Raw genomic sequence first — 20,731 nt, forward strand, 5'->3', positions numbered from 1 at the left:
TAAAAATTATTGGTTTGTCATAACCGCAGCATAAGAGGGCAGTACAAGCCTCTCCATGACAAAGAGAGCCCAATGCAAGGCATTTGTCCCCACTCGTCCCAGTAAGCTGCTGGGTGACATGACCGAACTCGAGGAAAAATAAAGAAAAGTGACTCTTTTTGTCATTACAGCGCTGATTGAAGTCGATCTTGACGAATGAGTCAATCGACGACATTGGTGCGCTCCGCGCTTCTCAAGCGTACTGTTTCGCAGATCTTATGTGTGATACAAGCGATGGTCACGGCCGTCTTTTTCTGTGATCACGCCATAAACTTGTAACATAGCAGCAGACGATAGCGTGGCGGCGCTGGCGGCCGGGAAGGTGATAACGCTACAAAGCTTGCATTGAAGCAGAGAGCCCAACTATGTTACAAAAGGCGATTGAAAGAAATATATAGATGCGGTGAAAAATTTCTGTGATGTTCTTTTGCTCGACATCCGCCTTTCGCTCACTTTTGGATCAATGTTACTCGATCATCTTGTGGTGTTGACGCCAATTTTAACCTGGAGAAATGTGTTTCTCTTGCCGGCGTCAGCTACAGTTGCAATTTTTATAATACATGCCAAGTATACTTGTACCTTTTTTGCGCAATATTTGACACCCAGATTGTGATCTTTATGAGTGAAGCATCAAATTACACTGCATGTCGTCATAGCTATAGATGCATCACGTCACTGATTGCTTACGTCGTGTTACGCAAAAAAAAGTGAATTCCCCGGTAATTTGTACAGTCGGGAATACGGCCCAATGTTGCCTGTAGCGCACGCGAGGGAATCTACAAAAGCTGATATTTTTCGAGCTATTATCACACTTATCACCCATTGCCTGCAGAGTTGCGTGCCAACGGTTTCCGGGGCTGATGATGAGGCGAGGCCACGGTGGACAAGGCCTGAAGAGGGGCAGTCGTTATGAATGAACCGACTACCGCTTGACTTCTGCACTACCTACAATCTGATTGGTCGGCTACAATATCAGCGAGTGACGTCTTGTCACATGCGCTGCCTAAACTGTTCGTTTGCGGTCCTTTTTTATTACGGTACCCACACAAACATGAACCTTGTTTGCGTGTGTGCCAGTTATCACACTGGGGATAATCATGGCTGTTTGTATGTCGGTCAGTGCGGCGACGCTTATGTAAATTGTATGTTATGAACAGAGGTTGGGATGGGCACGGCATCTTTCACAAACAAATTACACCCTGATAAACCAATACACGGAAAATGCCGCTGATGCTTCTTCAGCAAACAAGAGCGCAAGGTGCCTATAAAACCGCGATTAAAAATCAGTGTCATTAGCCTCAAAGTAGGTAAGCCTGACGGCTTCTGGTGGTGGCGTTTACCGGCCCCTCTTTATACCCACTCTCCCTGAGTCCTCCCCAGCAGCGCATATGTTCGCTAGACAGGCATTTTTTCGAAACCGACAGCCGCGCGGCCGCCACCGAGAGCCGTTCGCAACTTCCCTTGTTTTTCACTGCATAGAAGTCGGCCTTTTCGATGGAATGGCCGACCAAGTCAGCATGAGTCTGGAAACTAGGCTGCTTGTAGCAGGCTAGTTCACAGTCTTCTTGCGTTCTTATTCGAAGTCTCATTATCAGATTTATACGATAAAGGAAAGTCTCTAATATTCTACGGACGATAGAACCCGAATGACAAATAATTAGTTCGTCAATAATATTACACTGCCAATAGCTCGGTCTTACTGGGCATCGAGCGAGCCGGCCCTGGCTTTCTCTAGCCCTTTGTTGCGTGCTGTTGGACGTACCAATAAAGGAAAAAGATATAAAAGGGAGATATTCCAAACGAACTATATATTCCTCAGCAAAGAAGGCATCCTTATCCATCAAGCAAGAGCCCAGAGAACTACGAAGCATGTGATCTTTCAGTTTAAACAAATTGCAATCCGCCTTGTTATAAAGCAGCACTTTACTTTTTGGGAATAGGTTCCATCGCCTTTTATTTTTTTTAATTATTTATTTTAGAAAAACCTAAAAAGACCTCAGATGGAGAGCATTACAAAGGGTGACCATTACATCACAATGATAAAACGATAAATCAAAATCTAATTAAAACGAAACACAAGGGCAAAAAGGGTAAAATAAATGACAGTGCATGACGTAAAAAAAGAAACACTCGCAGAGAAGGCACACACACAAAAAAAAAGTTGTGGAAGCATCATGTCAAAATTAACACGTCGTCGCAGGGACATTACTAGCGCGCAAAAAAAAATGATAAACAAGAAAAAGAAATTGAAAACAAGTTTACAAATGAGGCAGTGGAATGGTGTTAGGTTTGCATACTTCTGTTTAGAGCATCTGTAAATTTTGAGACACTTGATTCGATGACAACGTGGGATGGCAGATTATTCAATTCAATCGTGGTTCGTGGTATCAATGATTGCGCAAATGCGAGGGAACGACACCTGATGCGTTTGACTTTGTGTGGATGATCACGGCGCGGGAAGATGGCTGTAGGTTTTCTGATGAAATCATCATGAAGAGACGCATGATTGCAAATTTTGTGAAATAGCGTTACACGAGATACACAGCCATGATGAGATAAGGCTTCAAGCTCCGCGGGATTTTTGAATTCTGTTACACTGGTGTGACGTAAATAATCCGATTAGATGAAGCGTGCAGCATGGTGTTCTAGGGCTTCCACATCAGTTATTAGGTATGCTTGATGGAGATCTCATGTCGCTGAAGTGTACTCTATTTTGGGACGTATTAGTGTTGTGTATGCCAATTTACGTAAGTGTGCAGAAGCATGTTTGAGGTTATGTTTCAGGAAGCCAAGAGAATGGTGTGCAGATGCGAGAATATAGATAATATTATTATTCAACGTACGCTTAGTGGTTAGATGAACGCCACGACATTTGTAGGAAAAATCATGTTCCACACTGTTGTCTTAGATGTAAGATGTTGATGGGCGGGATGCTTGATTAGTAAAGGACATAAATTTTGTTTTAGCAAAGTTTGGAGGCATTATTCAGGTGTAACACCGTGCATTTACAGCGTTGAGTTTGGATTGAAGAATGTCATGATCACAGAATGAATATTACGATATACTGCGGAGTTGTCCGCAACTAATCTGATATTAGATTTAACGCCGTCTGGTAGGTCAATATCATAAATTAGAAAAGTAGAGGCCCACGTACGCTTCCCTGTGGTACACCAGATGTTACGGGGACTAGAGATGAGTTGTGATTGTTAACTGATTTAAATTAGATTCTGTAAGAAAGAATTCTTTTATCCGCGAGACAACAGTAGGGTAAATGTTCAGTTTAGTCAGCTTGTGAAAGAACCGATGATGAGGGACATGGTCAAATGCTTTTGAGAAATCAAGGAAGATGGCATTTACGTGGACTCGTGCATCTATACATGAATGTATGTCGTGAATAAAGCCAGCGAGGTGTGTGTCACAAGAATAGTTTCAGCGAAAACCGTGCTGATGCTTAAGTATTAGGTTATGCTCTTCGGGGTATTTTATGACTTGTGAATGTATAACATGCTCGAATTTAAAAATGGTACTTGTTAGAGAAATGCGTCGATAGTTACCGGTGCGGAATGATCACCTGACTTGAAGAATGGTACAACCTTGGCCACTTTCCAAGTTCGGGGTGTCTCGCCTGTTGATTGTGACTGGGAAAACAGGGCCGAGAATATTGGGGAAATTATTGGTGCCAAACTTTTGAGAATTATTTTATTTAGGCCAGTATTGTCCGCTGAAGATGAAATATTGAGATTAGTAAGGAGGGAATAAATTTCAGAATCACTAGTAATTATTTCCGACGTTTTAATTATATTTTCCGCCATCACATCGCAGTACTTGTATTGGCATGCTTTCCCTGTTTCTTGAGAAACCTGCTGTACTGCAAATCTGTACATTTGTGTCGCATATTTTTGCAGAATCTGCTAACTTTTTGTTGGAATGAGAACACGATTTCTGTGAGCTAATTTATTTTTAAATGTCGGCTTGTTTTTCTGTGCAAATGTTTTAGTTCTAAACTGCACATATTCACACTTCCTCTTGGTTTGCGGTATCTCTATAGCCTTGGAGCAAAGCACGACGGAGATGATGCTGACCCCCAAAGCGGCCACCCAGGTGCCAAAGACTGCAGCTGGGATTTGGGCCACATCATGAGCTACATCAACCGTGGTCCTTCGCATCACCAGTTTTCAACGTGCAGTTTAAAACAAATCCAATATGTTATGAGGTACGGGTGACTCACATATTTGTTTAGAAATCATGTTTGGGGAATACGTATTAAACCATCCGAAATAGGGAAAGTGGGTACGGTAATTTATGATGTAAAGATGTCCATCAGGACATCTGCCTGCTAACAGAATTTCAAATAAAATTCGAGAAAACAGACGTACTCTTATATCGGTAAAGGTAATAAAGAGGAGGGGGGATTTCACGTGTTTGCAAAACGTATATTGATAATAAAAAAGCACGTTAGTTTACGATGGGATGTAATAATAAGACAATTTTTGTCTTGTGTTCGCATTCATACAGAATACGACACAGGTTCTGGGAGTATCTGGAGAATACCGACGACAAACCCGTCATCGGCCTAGTCTTTCACGGAGTTCGTAGGCTAACTAGTCAGAAAACGCTGTGTTCATCAAAGCCAACTTTCTCGCAAGTGCTGTGTAGCTGATCAGCTAAGTTGCAATTTTTAAATTTCTAAAGACTGTAAGTTCAAAAGGACAGGTATTACGCTACTACATCGCGATAGCCACGTATTTACAAAAGTAATAAAGCTATCTAGTTCTATCAAAATTCAGCTGCACATTCAAATCGTAGCTTACCAGTCTTCACTTCCTAAAAATAACGTAAATTCGAAAATCTCACTCGACATGTTACACGCCCGTTTGAACAATTTCCTAATATTATGTGCTGGGAATTGGTATTGATAACCTCCGTATGCAACAATCATTTGGATATATCAGAGCGTTTCCTACATAATGACGAATCAGTAAAAAAGGTTATTTACGCCGAATGCTTATTCGCCCCACTAGTACCTCGTTTGGAGAAGCGCTTTGAAGTTTCCAGACATTCATATGAGTTACCGGTATCAAAAAATCAGTTATCTATTTGAACAGGCGTCCTGTATCAAAATACATTCCTGAAAAAAAAACGTTCAACCTTGCCCAGGTTCAGGAAATTTTCCGAAATATTCCGCAATATGAGGCTCTTACCAGAAGGTAGAAATTCACTCGCCAAATTTCGAGCCTCCGCAACCTCGAGCTTAGCTTGAAGCTTATGCCAAATGTTAGTGTGTTCTACTCGTTAAGTGAGTAATCTAAAAAAACCATTTCACCTTTGGAAGCTAAACTAAACAATATATTTAAATTCGTTTTCGCATTTCTATGGGTAAATTTTGTGAGCTACCTAAAGTACGAGAAATTTCAGGGCAAGACATTTATTTAGGGATTAAAAGAACACAAAATGTACACTCACATCTTGCTTCGGCAAATGCGCATTCGTTGGGGCGAAACAGTGAAACTCGCTCTATCGGAGTTTGTACTAGTCACGCGTATATCAGAATAAACCACTTTAACCTCTGAAAATGCTCAAGAAATAATCTATAACTTGTGAAAATGCAATTCCCTCTCTTCACACCCCCACGTATGTAGTCTTCCGTAATAGAGGCTTTGTGGGTCCTACCAAATAATAGAAATGTACTCCGATGATTCTTAATCTCTAGATGTGAAAGGTACAGCTGTACGCCGACCATTTTGTTTGCTTTCACGGATGAAACGAGAAAGGTGACGTGAAGAAGTTATAGCATGACTAAGCCTATTTCGGTGTCCAGTTTCTTTTCTAAATTTAGCAATGCGTGCACTACGAAATTTCTAGTCTCCGGTATGTTTAACAGAAACTCTACTGTGCTTAGCGCCCAACATAATCATAGCCCTTTTACAAGCCTTATTTCACTATCAGAACATGGTGATTAGTGATTAAATAATGACTCAGGACTTCCTACACACCCACAAAAAAAGGTTTTTTTGCAATTATTGCAATCGCCAAGATAATACCTCTTTTTCTATCTGGTATCAGGTGTTGGAGGTTATAATAACGCGTTTAAACGTCCGCTGTTATGGAGTAACTAAGGCGCTATGCTGCTAACGCAAAAGAAGGCTGGTTATTTCCCGCAAAGGCCAGCCATTTTTCTGGTTTAGGAATAACAGAAAATAATTAAAGCCCTTCCGCTCAATGTGAAAGCTGTCGGAAGGGAAGATCAGTGATTCGCCATATTGCCCTGTAAAGCCGTTATTCGCTCACTGCTACCAGCCAAAGCAAATCAAGTTTCCCGCTTTAGCAGTGCTCATGCGCCCACATCCTGAAACTGCGCCAGTGGCACCTTTGTTCTTTTTTGCTTGCTTTTTCTCCGGCACGTGCCGGCGTTGCACTGCCACTTTTTTTCGCCCACTATCATAAAACCGTCATGAAAACCAGCTCAACGAGCGTTCCTAACCTAATGGATGGGTGCGCTGCCGGTTAATTACGTACATTTTGCCTGAAATGTACCTGCAGTTTTCTTTGCGCTAAACAACGGCAACGTGCATGACAAGCATTAGCGATTCACGATTTTTTAACGCTTATGACTATATAAACCGCTTGGCTTTCGAAGCCTCTGGATTATACCGCGACGACAGCCGCTATGACGGAATGCCGTATGGCTCTACTTGGGCCCAGCAAGCGAGCTACGACGGCAAGGCGAGCTCCTAAAATGCTCGGCCCTTAGGGCAGTGAATAGTTAGACCACAAGGTAAACATCCAGTCTAGTCTTTATTATTTCCTAGCCTGTACTACGGCCGGCTTAAAGTCTAGTTGCAGCTCAAGCGTGAAACCCCAAAACCCCAAGTGTGATTTTTGGAGGAAGTAAGGTTATCGGTGAAACATCTGACGCAGTAACTTACAAAACCTCCCTATACTGATCTTCCAAGTTTCTAGCAGTTTCTCTCGCTTTATACTTCGAATAAATTGATGATTGATAAAATAATGATTTTAACCTCAGTTTTTAAATATTTGTTTTTCGGAAAACCATTAAAACCGAGAAGTGTTCTGCATGAACCTACGATAGTTATGTACTGCAGCCAACAACATGGCCTTCCTTTTGTCAGTAGAACGAAATAGTAATATTACTATACCCTGGAAACTTGATACAGTGAATTTCCTACAAAATATTGTGCTGGTGTTCCACTTTGCAGAAATATACGCCTTACGCCGGGCGGCCTATTTTTTCTTTGCAGATTAAAAGGAGAAACGTGCTGGTTTGCAGGCACCCGAAAAGAAAGTTGGGATGGACAGTACCCTGGGATGACCGTCACAGTTAGCAGATATTGTGCGCACTTGCTCGCTCCGAAAAAAGACATCGAGTTTGGGGAATCCAGTGTAAGCAATTACATTTTGCTATTCTTTTTGGCTTATTTTGCGCGTTATTCAATTGTTGCTGTAAAAAGACATCGTTTGAGCGTACATTACCTTACTTTACAGGTTAATTCCACGTCGTGTAGAGTTCGGTGTGAATACCACCAATACTATTCTTTTGGTACTGGAACCCAGAAACAGTGGTATAGGAGAACGTATGTCGCCATGGGGGACGCCCTTGACTATATGTCCTGCGGATATAGAATGGTAAGATGCGCCCAAAATTTGCACTCACAGAAATAGTATGTAGTTTATTTCACACAAGTATTTTCGGGAGGTAATCTTTTAGGGTAACATAAAAGTTCAAAAGCATTGTGCGTATCATTGGGCGGATGTACATTTGCAAAACAGTTCATAGTTTCAAGAATGTCATATTTTTGTAAGTTTGCTCTTCTTCAGGGAAATCTTCTTACGGACGACGAAGGTGAGACTGTCTGAAATCCCGGACATCTCATCGTTAGAGAAAAACGTTATTTGTAAACAGAAATACAACAAAAAATACTTATTTTAGGAGAGGTCAGGGACACACGAATAGATTTCTTGTTTACACTGAGTTTAAACCAATGCATTTGGGATAACTAAACAAAGACTTCACATCAAATCAAATCAAATCAAATTTTATTTTCAACAATACAATGTTGAAGGTCACCCTGGCATGAAAGCTGCTAGGCGCAGCTTGACGGGGCTAGAGGGCCCAATATAAACTTCAATTACATGCATGCATACAGTGATAATTAAAGACAACAAAATTTATACAATCACGTGATATACCAAGTCTACTTAAAAAAAACATCTCTGTAAAAGCAGCATTTAATTTGCAACAGAAAGAGATCAGGTAATAACAGAAAAAACATTTACCGCACTTTACACTTACTTAAAACATTCAACAAACAGACCGACAAAATATGGAAATAAAACTCTGTACACGACATTTACCTATTGACATAAGCATCACGAAGGGCATGTCGCGTAAACCTCCACCCTGACAATTTTGCGCTGTTTCTGTTTAATATGGACGGAATGTTAGGTGCCAATCCTTGGAAAAAGTAATTAGCTCGGGGAAATGGTACTAGCCACATATCAGGTTTGCGAGTTGAGTAATTCTGGGTCCGGATTGTTCTGCAAGATAATCGTTTCAGGAACTGCTGATTGAGAGTATCAGGAAAGTGGAATGTGAAAAGCAGGCGGTAATTGTATAGATTATCGATCCTTCTTATTTTTGCTGCGGAAAAAGTGCTCGAGTGAGAAGAAGGTATGTACGTTGTTAATGCAGTGAACGGCCTTCTTCTCTGACAACAATACGGTGGAAACATTATTTTTTGTTGTAGTGCCCCAAACCAATGTGCAATAGTTTAAACGTGATTTAAAAATACATTGGTGATTGTGAAGTTTGATACTGAGTGGGAAAAAGTCCCGGCATCGATACAGTACACCCCCAGCAAAAGATAATTGTTTGGTCAACATTTGAATGTGTGCATTCCAGCTCATGTGAGGTGAAAGCACAACCCCCAAACCTTTGTGTTGCTCTACTGGATCGATCTTAGAATTACCTAGATAAAGCTCTTCTGTAACGGATACACGTTTATTTTTTTGTATGAACAAGACAGCTTTTGATTTTTTTGCGTTGATTTTTAAGCAGTTTGCTTCGGACCACTCGCGCAGTTTTTCTAGAAAAGCATTTGCAGCAGACAAGAATTCGGTAATTTTATCAGAGGACAGAAACAGGCCCCTGTCGCCAGCATATAAGACAAACTGTGAACGGTTATCGATAAAAATAAGGTCATTCACGTATACATTAAATAAAAAAGTGCTTTAAACACTTCCTTGCTGTACACCGCACCGTATTAGTTGAAATAACGACTGATACCCATTTATCGCCACCTAGTGTTCACGTCCGTTGATATAAGATTGCATAAGTGAATGCGGCACCCCAAGAATTCCTTACTGATTTATTTCTGAAGTAATATATTGTGATTTAGTGCACCAAAAGTTTTGCTCTAGTCAACAAATATTCCCAGAGTTAGTCTACTAGCTTCAATGTTTTTTATTACTAATTTCTTTTGTACTAAGAGGGCGGACTCGGTCGTACAGCCTTTCCGGAAGCCATGCTGGCATTCCGAAAAAGTTTGGTGTTTTAGAAGCATTCAGGCGGGACAGAATAATTTTTTCTGTAGCTTTTGAAAAAATTGGAAGGACCGATATAGGCCTGTAGTTGGCGGTATCATTCTTGTCCCTCATTTGAATATAACCGACACTTTCGCTCGTTTCATGTTAGCTGTGAAACAACCGGTTTGCAGGGCAAGGTTACAAATATAAACTAGGTAATAGCAGATTACGTCGGAACATGTTTGACGGGACGTATTTGTATATGGTCAACATGGACACTTTGGTATTTTTGAGGGACTCAAAAGTGCGTTACACTTCCGAAAAGTCGGTTAGCTGCAAAAACGCGGTATCAAGAATGTCACACTGAACACAGTGCGATGAAGGTAGGGTACTAGGAATGGCGTTGATATAATGAGCACTGAAGTGTTCAGAGGGGGCTGTATTATTCAGCACCTGGCCGTTAACAATCATTTCAAATTTATCATTTGGCACTGTGCGGGCATTCATTGAATCATTGATAATTTTTCAGACATGTTCTCGACGCGAAATTTGAGCCTCATAAAATAGCTTCTGGTAATAAATGAGTTTCGCCTTGCGCAGCACAGCGGTCACCCGGCTGCGAATTTTCTTTAGAGAAGTGAGGGTAGAAATGTTTCGTGTTTTGAAGAATGGGCCATACAGTTTTTTTTCTTCAATCATTTTTATCAGTTCAACACTGATCCAGGATTTTTTTACACGCCTTGGGGGCTTGAAAGTTTTCATTGGAAAGCAAGTATTGTAGTGCTTAGTGAATATTGTCATTAAAGAGTTGTAGGCATCGTTTGCATTGGTACTGTTCATAACTCGTGTCCAGTTGCTGAAGAGTATAGCATTTCGGAACTTTTCCAGGCCGCAATCAGTGATGCTCTGATAGCTAATCTTAGGAGCTACCGGTTTACGTCGTGATGCGCATTCCGAGTAGGCCAGGAACACCGGGCAATTGTCGCTTAAATCAGAGTACCGTACTTACCCGATTCTAACGCGCACCTTTTTCCCGCAAAAATAGGCCGAAAAATCGCATACGCGTTAGAATCGGATACGAAACCGAAACTGCCGAATCAGCTGCAATTTTGTTCCACCCATCGCCACCGCAAGATGGCGCCAAGGCTTTTAGCAACAATTTTTCGGATCTAGGCACCTAGGCTTTTCTTTCGGCGTTCACACCAATCGTCAAATTATTCCACTTGCGTGCTTGATAACAGCAATGGCAGCAGCGGCAATGAAGGTGCGCCGCTTCCGCAGCTTACGAGCGGCTCCCACGCGTTCACAACGAGCGGTTGGCTGAAGCGTATGCCTCTGGAGAAGCTCGCGGGATGGGCATGCGAGGCGTGGGCCACGATCCCATGGAACATGGTTGAACGTTCGTTCAGAAGTGTGGCATCGCGAACGCGCTTGACGGAACCAATGACGAGATGTTGCGGTCAGCGGAAGGCGACAAGGAGCTCTCGGAGAGCGACGAGGAGTGAGATGAGTGAGATTACTTCGGGGAATAAATCGCCCGTTTCTCTCGCACTCGCTTTTATTGCTCACAAAGTTCCTTGCGCGTTACAAACGGAGGTGCAAGTTTTTTTGGTTTTTTGCCTGGAAAATAGGGTGCGCGTTAGAATCGGGTAATTACGGTACTCGTGCCCACTGCCGTAACAGGCGGGCCATAATTAATAATAAGAAGGTCCTGGATAGAGAAACTTGTAACGGTTACACGAGTAGGTGTTTGGATAACGTTTTTATACCCGCAAGCAACAATGCGCTGAATCATGTCGTTTTGAACATGAGCTGTCGCCAAGAAGATTGATGTCAAAATCTCCGCCAAGGAACAACCGGAGCTTTTTGTAGGACGCACACTCAAGTAGGTCATGTACAAAGCTTTTAAACTGTTCAGTGTTACCTGAAGGAGGCCGATACAACACAGAAAAAAGCACGTAACGTTGCTGCGCACAAAGAACTTCATAATCTTCGGCTACCGAAGAGAAATGTGGCGCTTCCTCGGAAAAGCCTGCGTCACCAGAAATATAGATGGAGATGCCATCACCGCAAGAATTGGTGCGGTTGGCAGAGAAACAGTCGTAAACTGGTAATGTCGGTGGTCTGTTCAAGGAATTAAACCAAGTCTTTGTAAGCATAATGACGTTAAATCTAAATGAAGACTGCTCAAGGAAGAAAACAAATTGGTCGTAATTTTTTACTAATGAACGGGTGTTAAGATGAATAAGAGAGGTGGTCTTCTTCGCACGAGCACACAACTTAATACATCGTGGTTGCACGAATTCCTGATAGAGGATGTCATGAGGCGCCAACATGACGCCGACGAGACAAGCTATGCATGTGAGCGATACGTACTATGGCCTACGAAATTTTAGATAGGTCATCTACTGAGTCGATGTGAATGCAATCTGCGCCATCAGATTTCCGTGCCAATATTTTGCCATTTCGGGTCCATACGTACCGCTAGTTGGTTTCTCGTTTCTTTTCAATGGCCAAGGATAGTAGGCGTTTCTGGCTTTCGCATAGGTGTTCCTTAACGATCTTAAACGTGTGCGACCAGCGACCAGAAACAAAACAACAACAAAATATCGCTATAGTGGCCCAAAACGCTGCTTCTTGATGACAAATGTTTTGCTTAGAAACCGTACAAATTGTTTGTTTTGCCTATTTTAAAGGTTTGCATTCAAGGGGTATGCCAGTATGACCCGCGAATCAACCAAGGTAGAGTGCCAAAGCCTGGACACCCGACCAGAGGGACTCGCCCTTCAGCAAGCCCAACCAGAAAACCTTTTCGAACAACGAGAAGGGGAAGATTCTTTCCCTGGCGCCACAAACAAATACAATAATAAAGCAATATGCTTTGAGATGAAAAATAAAGCAATAGTAAAAAATGTGCTTCCTTTGACTTTAGTTCCTCCAGGATATTCGCAAATCGCTGCACAGCATAGATTGTCCCCGTATAATCATCTTTCTTGTGTTTTACTATGAAGTGGTATACTTCTAACCAGACAAGAAAATTTATTTCTGCGTCAGCAGAAAATTCTTAGGCTACTACTCACTACAGGCTGCACCCAGGGTACACAAACTAACTACTGACACCGCCAGGGATCTAACCTGGGCCCAAATGGAGAAGCGGAATGAGAGCCCGAACGAGAGCCCGCCGCCTTCCCGAATAAGCTACGCCCACACATGAAGACGGGGAGACAGACAGTGGTTTGGATTGAGCATTGCCCCCTGTATTTCAATGCCGAAGGCGTCGCCCGCTTCACAATAAGAGTGAGTGGGGCTCCTGGCCGCCGCGTGTCTTAAGATGGGGCCCCGAGATTTACCGGGATCCCCGGTCGTGTCCAAAAGCATAACTAGATTCAAGAGCGGCTTGTGCCTGGTTGCCAAGGCAACCCATTCTCGAGACCGTTAAAGTAGTGGCGCTCTACCCAGCAATAGAAAACTCGGCGCCCTGGCCGATCACGTTTTGCTTACGTTGCCCCTTTCCACCACGCGTCGTCGTCACGTGACTAAGCACTGAGAAGTCTAGCAATTGTCGGAAAGTAGTCTCAGTATAAGGAAATAACTTAATTCGCCGCTCAGCACTGATGCATTTGGCATTGAAAAATAGAGGGGGCGGTGGATTCAGCCTGTATGAAGGGAGGTGCGTTTTTTGCAGGCGACACGTGAAACAAAAATCAGGTGAAGGCAGTGAGAGAGATGACGTCCTAGCCGCGCCTTCCGCCCTTCTCCTCACACTTTGAATTACGCTTCTGTCAGTCATCTTCATACCGACGTAGCTGCGTTCGGCACTATAACCCGGCGAATCCCAGGTAACGGCTGGCAGAGTTTTTGGTTTTACTCTTTGTAGAGCCACGGGTGGGAATTGAAATGACGCCGCATGGGTAATTGTTGTCCTATTGTACCCAGCTTCGTAGTCCAAGCAGCATCACAGCGTGGATTGGAGCCAATTTTTCAACGAAAATAGTTTTGTGCATGGACGGAAGTCACAAGATGCGTTTTTCGCGAGTATGTAAAAGTGAGGAAGTCCTGTCCTCCTCGAAAAAGGTCAGCGCTGTCTATATTGCCTTTCTTTGTCGCTTGTTGTTTGACTCACGACTGCTCCAAAGTTTTTTCAACAGGTGAATCTATCTGCTTTTAGCATAGGGAAAACTTGTAATAAAATCATTTCCGTAATAGGCCATGAAAGCTTCAGCAGAGAAAAGAAATATTTTGGGGGCACCTGCTCACCTCGCGCCATGTTTTCAGACGGCTAAAATTACCTATAAGAAAACTAGTGTGCTAATCCTGAAAACATACAAAATTTGCATTTGTAGACATTCATATATTGTGCCACTCGATGGCCTTTTAATAGATGACTGGTGGGAAGACGTCTCTCGTCAAAGACAGTGTTACACAACTAGCCCCCAATTTCGCAGAATCACCCAATTTCGCAGAATCTTCCTGATCGTAAAAACTTCACATCCTTTATTTTCCGCAACTAATTTTGGCCGCACGTGCTGCGAATTAACATGGAGTCGCCAAATAAAATTTGAAGCTGGACAGAATCATTAGCAGACCTCCGAAACTGCATCTGTAGCGCCGGGAATAATCTTGCGGTATGGACATGCTAAAAGTGGAAAATGTTTAGTCAAATACTCGGTTCTGCATGGTGACTGTCCTCGCAATGTTTGATTGTGACGGTGAGGTACTCACTTTCAGCGCTCATGTGTAGCTATTCATTTAGAGCACCGGGCAACGCCCAAGGGATATTCGCTATAGGATGTGTTTTATAATCAAATGGTAACAACTTTTGTATGCGAGCGATGGGCGTTGCTTGGTTTTAATTAAATTTGTATGCATAAAAAACTCAGAACAGAACTTTGTGTATGCGTCAACGTAATTTCCTCGACCATGGAAAGAACTTCACAGCACGTTTAAGTGTAGAAACACAGTGCAATCAATCTTGCTCTTTCAATAGAGAACCTTATAATAAATTAGCATGCCTCAATACGTCATGTTGTCTTTGAGGAGGTGTATACACATGAAGTTATTTTAAAAGCCCTCCTACAAGTCCAATCGAATCAGCCACCGAGTAATAATATAGTGGTTTATCAAGGTACAAAATATACCCTGAATAACAATGTGCCTCCCTTACACTGCCCCAACCTTTGATTTACCTTCGAGTTTTGAGAAGTGTTTTGTGGTGCTGTTTTAAAACAGCAAAAAATACTTTAACGGTCAACGCAAGCTAAAAAATTTGCCTTGGAAAGGTTGCACACGAGGACAAAGAATATTGTCACAAAGGGTACAAGAACGCAGAGACAAGTCCGCCAAATGGAAAGAACGTATTCCCGCTAGCAGATATACAGGCTTCATTCTTTGCGTTCATTACCACCGTAACAATGCCTTAGCCAGCGGAAACTATTAGCCCGCAAGCCTTAAGTGCCCTATATTGTAAAGCAAGTGTAGTTATTGTAATGTTTGCCCTCTACAGAAATTGGGTGATGCTGTAAATACCACATAAAAAGGATATGTTTGTTCCTGTAGAATTAGAACACGGGTCACCAAAGTAGCAGTTGAGTGCATTACCTGCGCGCTTCCTCAGCACGCTGACACCAAAAGAACAAACCATAGTGCAGTGCCTGCCGCCTGTAGCGCGAGCGCGATGGAACGTGCATACAATATGTGCAGTCTGGCCGCACATGATCGTGGTTCTGGGCAATTTAAATAATGGGAACAGAAAACATCATCCAATGGAACTGCAGAGGCCTCCTTAAAAATCTTGACGATGTGTGTGAGATTCTGCATGCCAATCAGCCAAGTATCATGTGTCTCCAGGAAACCCACCTCAATTCTACACAAACAAATTTCTTAAATAGGTACACGGTATTCAGAAAGGACAGGGTTGGCTGCACACACTCTTCAGGAGGTGTGGCAATTGTTGCCCGGAAATCCTTAGCCTGCCACCCTGTCACTCTGAACACTGTCCTTGAGGCTGTAGCCATCCGCACGATAATATTTAATAGACTGATAACGGTATGCTCCATTTACATTCCTCCTGATCATGCACTTTCGAGCTCTGATTTTGAGGCGCTGGTTGACCAGCTGCCCGAACCATACATACTAACAGGCGACCTTAATGCGCACAACTCTCTTTGGGGCTCCTCCAGAACGGATGCCCGAGGTCGCCTGATAGAGAAGTTTCTTACATCCTCCGGAGCATGCCTTTTCAACAAAAAACAGCCTACATACCATAACTTAGGACACAATACATACTCGCCACTTGACTTGGCTATTGGTTCCGCAGTTCTCTTTCCATGTCTTGAGTGAGGTGTGGGCACAGACCCATATGGTAGTGACCATTTCCCCACTTCATTAACGTATATAGGTATAGGCCCGAGCAGTCCATCTTCCGATAAAAAGTTTAATGAATCAAAAGCAAACTGGAGCACATTCACACAAACATCTGAACTACACCACACATCCATAAAACACCTACACGAGGAGGAAGCCGCCCAACTCGTCACGGCGCCCATCCTCAACGCCGCCGAAAAGTCCATTTCCCAGGCCTCCAGTGGGTCTTGCAGCCCAAGGAGGCCCTGGTGGAACGAGGACTGCAAGCTGGCGCGAGAGGCCCAGAACAAGGCGTGGGGTGTCCTTCGCCGGTACCCCACGTCAGATAACCTCATTTCTTTTAAACGGGCAAAGGCTTTTGGGAAGCGAGTGCGTCGTAAGGCGAAAAGGAAGGTTGGCGCACCTTCCTTACTTCCATCAATTCATACACTGATACACACAAAGTCTGGACACGAATACGAAAACTAAAAGCACAACAGACACACAGCCTGCCCCTGGTTAGTACAAAAGGGGACACACTGGAAGACCAGGCTAACACACTCGCACAACACTTCCAACGCGTGTCCAGCTCAGCACACTACACTAATACTTTCATGCGACACAAAACATCTGCAGAAAAGAAGCCTTTACGAGACAAGAACAAGTCGAATTCTGCTTACAACTCTGAATTCACACTTCATGAGCTTAAGGTTGCTCTTTCCACTTGTAAGCCCTCAGCTCCAGGCGCAGACAGCATTACATACACGATGATACAACACCTACACTCAGACACTCTTGAGACACTCCTACACCTTTACAACAGAATATGGCTTTCGGGGCAGCTTCCAAGGTCTTGGAAGGAGGCCATAGGGGTGGCCTTTCTGAAGGAGGGGAAGGACCCTTCCTCTCCCGCAATCTATCGTCCCATCGCCCTGACAAGCTGCCTGTGTAAGCTCCTCGAGAAGATGATAAACCGTAGGGTCGTGTACTTTCTGGAGTACAATGGTCTTCGCGAGGGCTGCCAGGCAGGCTTCAGGGTGGGGCGATCTACCAATGATCAACTTGTTGCACTGGAATCCTACATAAAAGATGCATTTGTCCATAACCAGTTCTGCCTTACTGTATTTTTCGATATTGAAAAAGCTTATGATACAGCCTGGCGCTACGGCATCCTCAGGGACCTTAAGTCATTTGATGTCTCTGGCAACATGATGAACACTCTTTGTAGTTATTTGGCCGAACGAACCTTTCGAGTGAGTGTTGGCAGTGCACTTTCCAATGTATATTTGCAGGAAAATGGTGTCCCCCAAGGTGGAGTTCTAAGCTGCACGTTGTTTATAGTAAAGATGAACTCCCTCCGAAAGGCATTGCCGCCGACCATTTCCTGTTCCATCTATGTAGACGATGTGCAAATATCTTTTAAATCCTGTAACCTTCCTGTAATCCTGTAATCTTAAATCCTGTAACGTCACGTGCAGCTCGGTGTTAAGAAACTTGCTGGCTGGGCTGACCTTAACGGGTTTAAACTAAACCCGGCCAAAAGTATTTGTGTTGTGTTTTCCCGCTAGCGCGGGATTAACGCGGACCCTCAGATTACGCTTGACCGTGCACCTATTCCTGTTAAACGGGAGCACAAGTTTTTAGGTGTCATATTTGACGAAAAGCTCACGTTCATCCCACACATCAAAGCACTTAAACATAAATGCCTCAAAACACTAAACATTCTCAAGGTCCTCTCCCACCAATCCTATGGTGCAGACAAAGAACTGCTTCTCCAGGTCTTTACCGCATTAGTCGGGTCTCGATTAGACTACGGCAGTGTCGTGTATGGGTCGACATCGAAAACAACCCTAAAAAGTCTTGATCCAGTACTCCACTTGGGCCTGCGCCTTGCGTCGGGTGCCTTCCGCACTAGCCCGGCCTAGAGTCTATATGCTGAATGTAATAAGTGGTGCCTGGAGTACCAACGAACGTATGTGGACTTTCTCTAGGCTTTGAAAATTTCATCTTCTAATAACCACCCTTTTAAACCTGTTTTTAATGGTACATCCACATCGCCACTGTTTGTAAATCGCCCGTCTGTTCCTTTGCCGTTCTCACTTAGATTGAGACAGGAAGCTTCAAATTTCGACATCTCCTTTTTAGACATTTACACATCTTCTTTTACTGACGTCTTACCACCCTGGCAGCTTCAACCTGTGTGTTGTCGCTTGTCCTTCGTGAGAATTGGTAAAACCAGGGTACCACAAACTGCTATTTGGAACACTTCTTGTCCCTGCAGTCTAAGTATGAATGTGCAGAGTTTTACAGTCACGCATCAAAAACTGCCCTTACTGTGTCGTGCGTGGCGCACGGACCAGATTTTAGAGTCTCTAAGACCCTGAACTCGAAGACCAGCATTTTTACGGCGGAAGCCCATGGAATTTTGCTTGTTTTAAATCACATTGTGCAACATAAAATACCCAAGTCTATCATTTTCACAGATTCACTGAGTGTTGTACATTCATTGTCATCCAACAAGTCTTCTAAAAACCATGTTCTTAATATAGTGTATAAAACCATTATGTCACCGTATTCATTAAATATCGAGGTGATCATCTGTTGGGTTCCAGACCACCCTGGGATTGCGGGAAATGAGACCGCTTCTCAGATGGCCGCTGCTGCTGCACATACAAATACACCGGACATAGCAACAGTACCCTACACTGACCTCAAGCCACACATCAGACAACACCTTCGTGAAACATGGCAAGCACTCTGGAATCAACAGACAGACAACAAACTACACATAATAAAGCCACTCTTGGGACCATACACGACTGACACACACAACAGACACACTGAAGTTGCCCTTGCTAGGTTACGGATAGGCCACACTCATATAACACACTCCCACCTGCTCACAAGATCTCCAAGATCTCTGTGCAGCAGATGCGGAGAGGCCCTAACCGTGATCCAAATTCTCATACGATGTAAGGCACTCGACATTACACGACGCAAACACTTCCCACAACTACACACACGACATATTCCACCACACCCGTCATACTTCTTAGGAGACGATGGCATGTTTTCTGTTCAGCGCACCTTTAAGTTCCTATCAGAAGTTCACTTTTTACAACTCATCTCATGCGACCCATAGTTTTACCCCTGGTCCTATACACCAGCCACCTTATTTATCTTTTAACCACACTCTTGTTCTTCACCCTGGCCCTTTACACCCGTCATGCTCATAGTTTTTAACTGATTTTATTTCGTGTTCTCCCCTCATCAAAACACTTTGTGTTTGGCGCTCTTAGCCCATGTCGGCCTTGCGCCAATGAAATCAAACCATCATCATCATCATCATTATCTCCTACTGGTTTTTAATAGGCGCAATTGCAGTAAAAGGGTGGCAGAAATTACCCACAACACCAGCTTTCGTGGTATTCACGGCGAAAATTCTTTTCCTTCCTAAGTAATGAAAAACATTTTGCGTAGTACCTGACTAAAAACATTTAGGTGAAAGAATAATTCTAATCCCCTCGCTTAGGGGCTTCGCATTTCTCGGTATTATTAAGTGCGAATGCACTTCTTAAGCGAGCCTGAAGCGTCCGCCGCCGTCCGCATTCCGCCGCCGTCCGCATAGCAACAGCTGCGGGTGCTCGCGCTCCTCGTCTTCCTTGGCAACGGGGGGAGATGGGCGCGTGCTGCCTGGCCGCTGACATGGCACATACCCACGTGGGGGATTGGCCAGGAATCTCCTCGTCTTCCTTCGCAACGGGGGGAGATGGGCGCGCGCTGCCAGGCCGCTGACATGGCACATACCCACTTGGGGGATTGGCCAAAGGAGTACTGACACGAAATTTCAAAGCTGAGATCCGCTCTAGCAATCAAGTACAACGACAACACAAATAGGTGTCTGTGCATGGCACATACCCACGTGGGGGATTGGCCAGGAATCGGGCGTGAGAAGGGCTAATGCACCCGCTTAAAGGAGTGCTGACACGAAATTTCAAAGCTGAGATCCGCTCTAGCAATCAAGTACAACGACAACACAAATAGGTGTCTGTGAATAAATGCATCTTTCTTTCTTTGTAGTTGTGTGTGTGTGTGTGTGATCTCGCTTTCGCGAACATTACAGTTGTGTGCGTGTGTGTAATCTCTCGACTACTCATTAATATCACGACATCCACCGTAATCGCGCAATCAACAACCGTGCATTCGCACTTACACACTCTCCCCCTCGGCGAAGTGCGAGGGAATTTTTTGTAAATCTTTTTTTTTGGCCGCCTTTATTAAAACCGCCTTTATTCATTCAAATCTCCAACGCTATGTATCATCCTAAATATCTCAATTGTTTAGGGGGACTATAAATGGCGGTACATTAATGTTCTTCTATTTTAGGGAGTGTATAAACACAAAGTTGACACATAAAAAGAAACCATACTTGAAAATCGCTTCAGGAATATACCTGAGTTTCGTTAGATATAATCGCTCGTTTTTGTTGCACTCCATAAAATCATCAGCAAATGTATTGCTATATTTCAGTTCTTTTTAGATCTACAATATGGGTCGAGGACATCTTGTGCGCACCTTATATCACGTGGTCTAAAATATTGATCTTGGGAACGAAAAGCAGGGGCTCGTAGGCAGTTCCGTATAAGCCGTTGCAAAAACACTAACTCAAAGCAAACTGTAAAACAGTCCTGAAATATTACATATGTAAAGCCACAAAACAGCTTGATTTTTTTTTGTTTTAAGGCGAAAGGTACTCTCATTGCTGTGTCGTCTTCAGACGCGTAAACGACAGGTGGGTCGAGTATAT

General features: G+C 43.5%; 1 protein-coding gene across 1 annotated transcript in view; it reads left to right on the plus strand.

The window, feature by feature from the left end:
* Nucleotides 1–12,475, plus strand: part of LOC144141428 (venom metalloproteinase BumaMPs1-like) — a 60,539-nt gene extending 48,064 nt beyond the window's left edge. The window contains exons 10-13 of the mRNA XM_077672990.1: nt 4,088–4,252; nt 7,299–7,440; nt 7,543–7,683; nt 12,279–12,475. Coding sequence (XP_077529116.1) covers nt 4,088–4,252; nt 7,299–7,440; nt 7,543–7,683; nt 12,279–12,449 — 619 coding nt within the window. The 3' untranslated portion in view covers nt 12,450–12,475. The remainder of the gene's footprint in view (nt 1–4,087; nt 4,253–7,298; nt 7,441–7,542; nt 7,684–12,278) is intronic.
* The last annotated feature ends 8,256 nt before the right edge of the window (nt 12,476–20,731 follow it).

Source organism: Haemaphysalis longicornis, unplaced genomic scaffold, assembly GCF_048455015.1.
Source record: "Haemaphysalis longicornis isolate Haplotype H1 unplaced genomic scaffold, Haemaphysalis longicornis Haplotype H1 scaffold_6, whole genome shotgun sequence".
Classification (NCBI taxonomy): Eukaryota; Metazoa; Arthropoda; class Arachnida; order Ixodida; family Ixodidae; genus Haemaphysalis; species Haemaphysalis longicornis.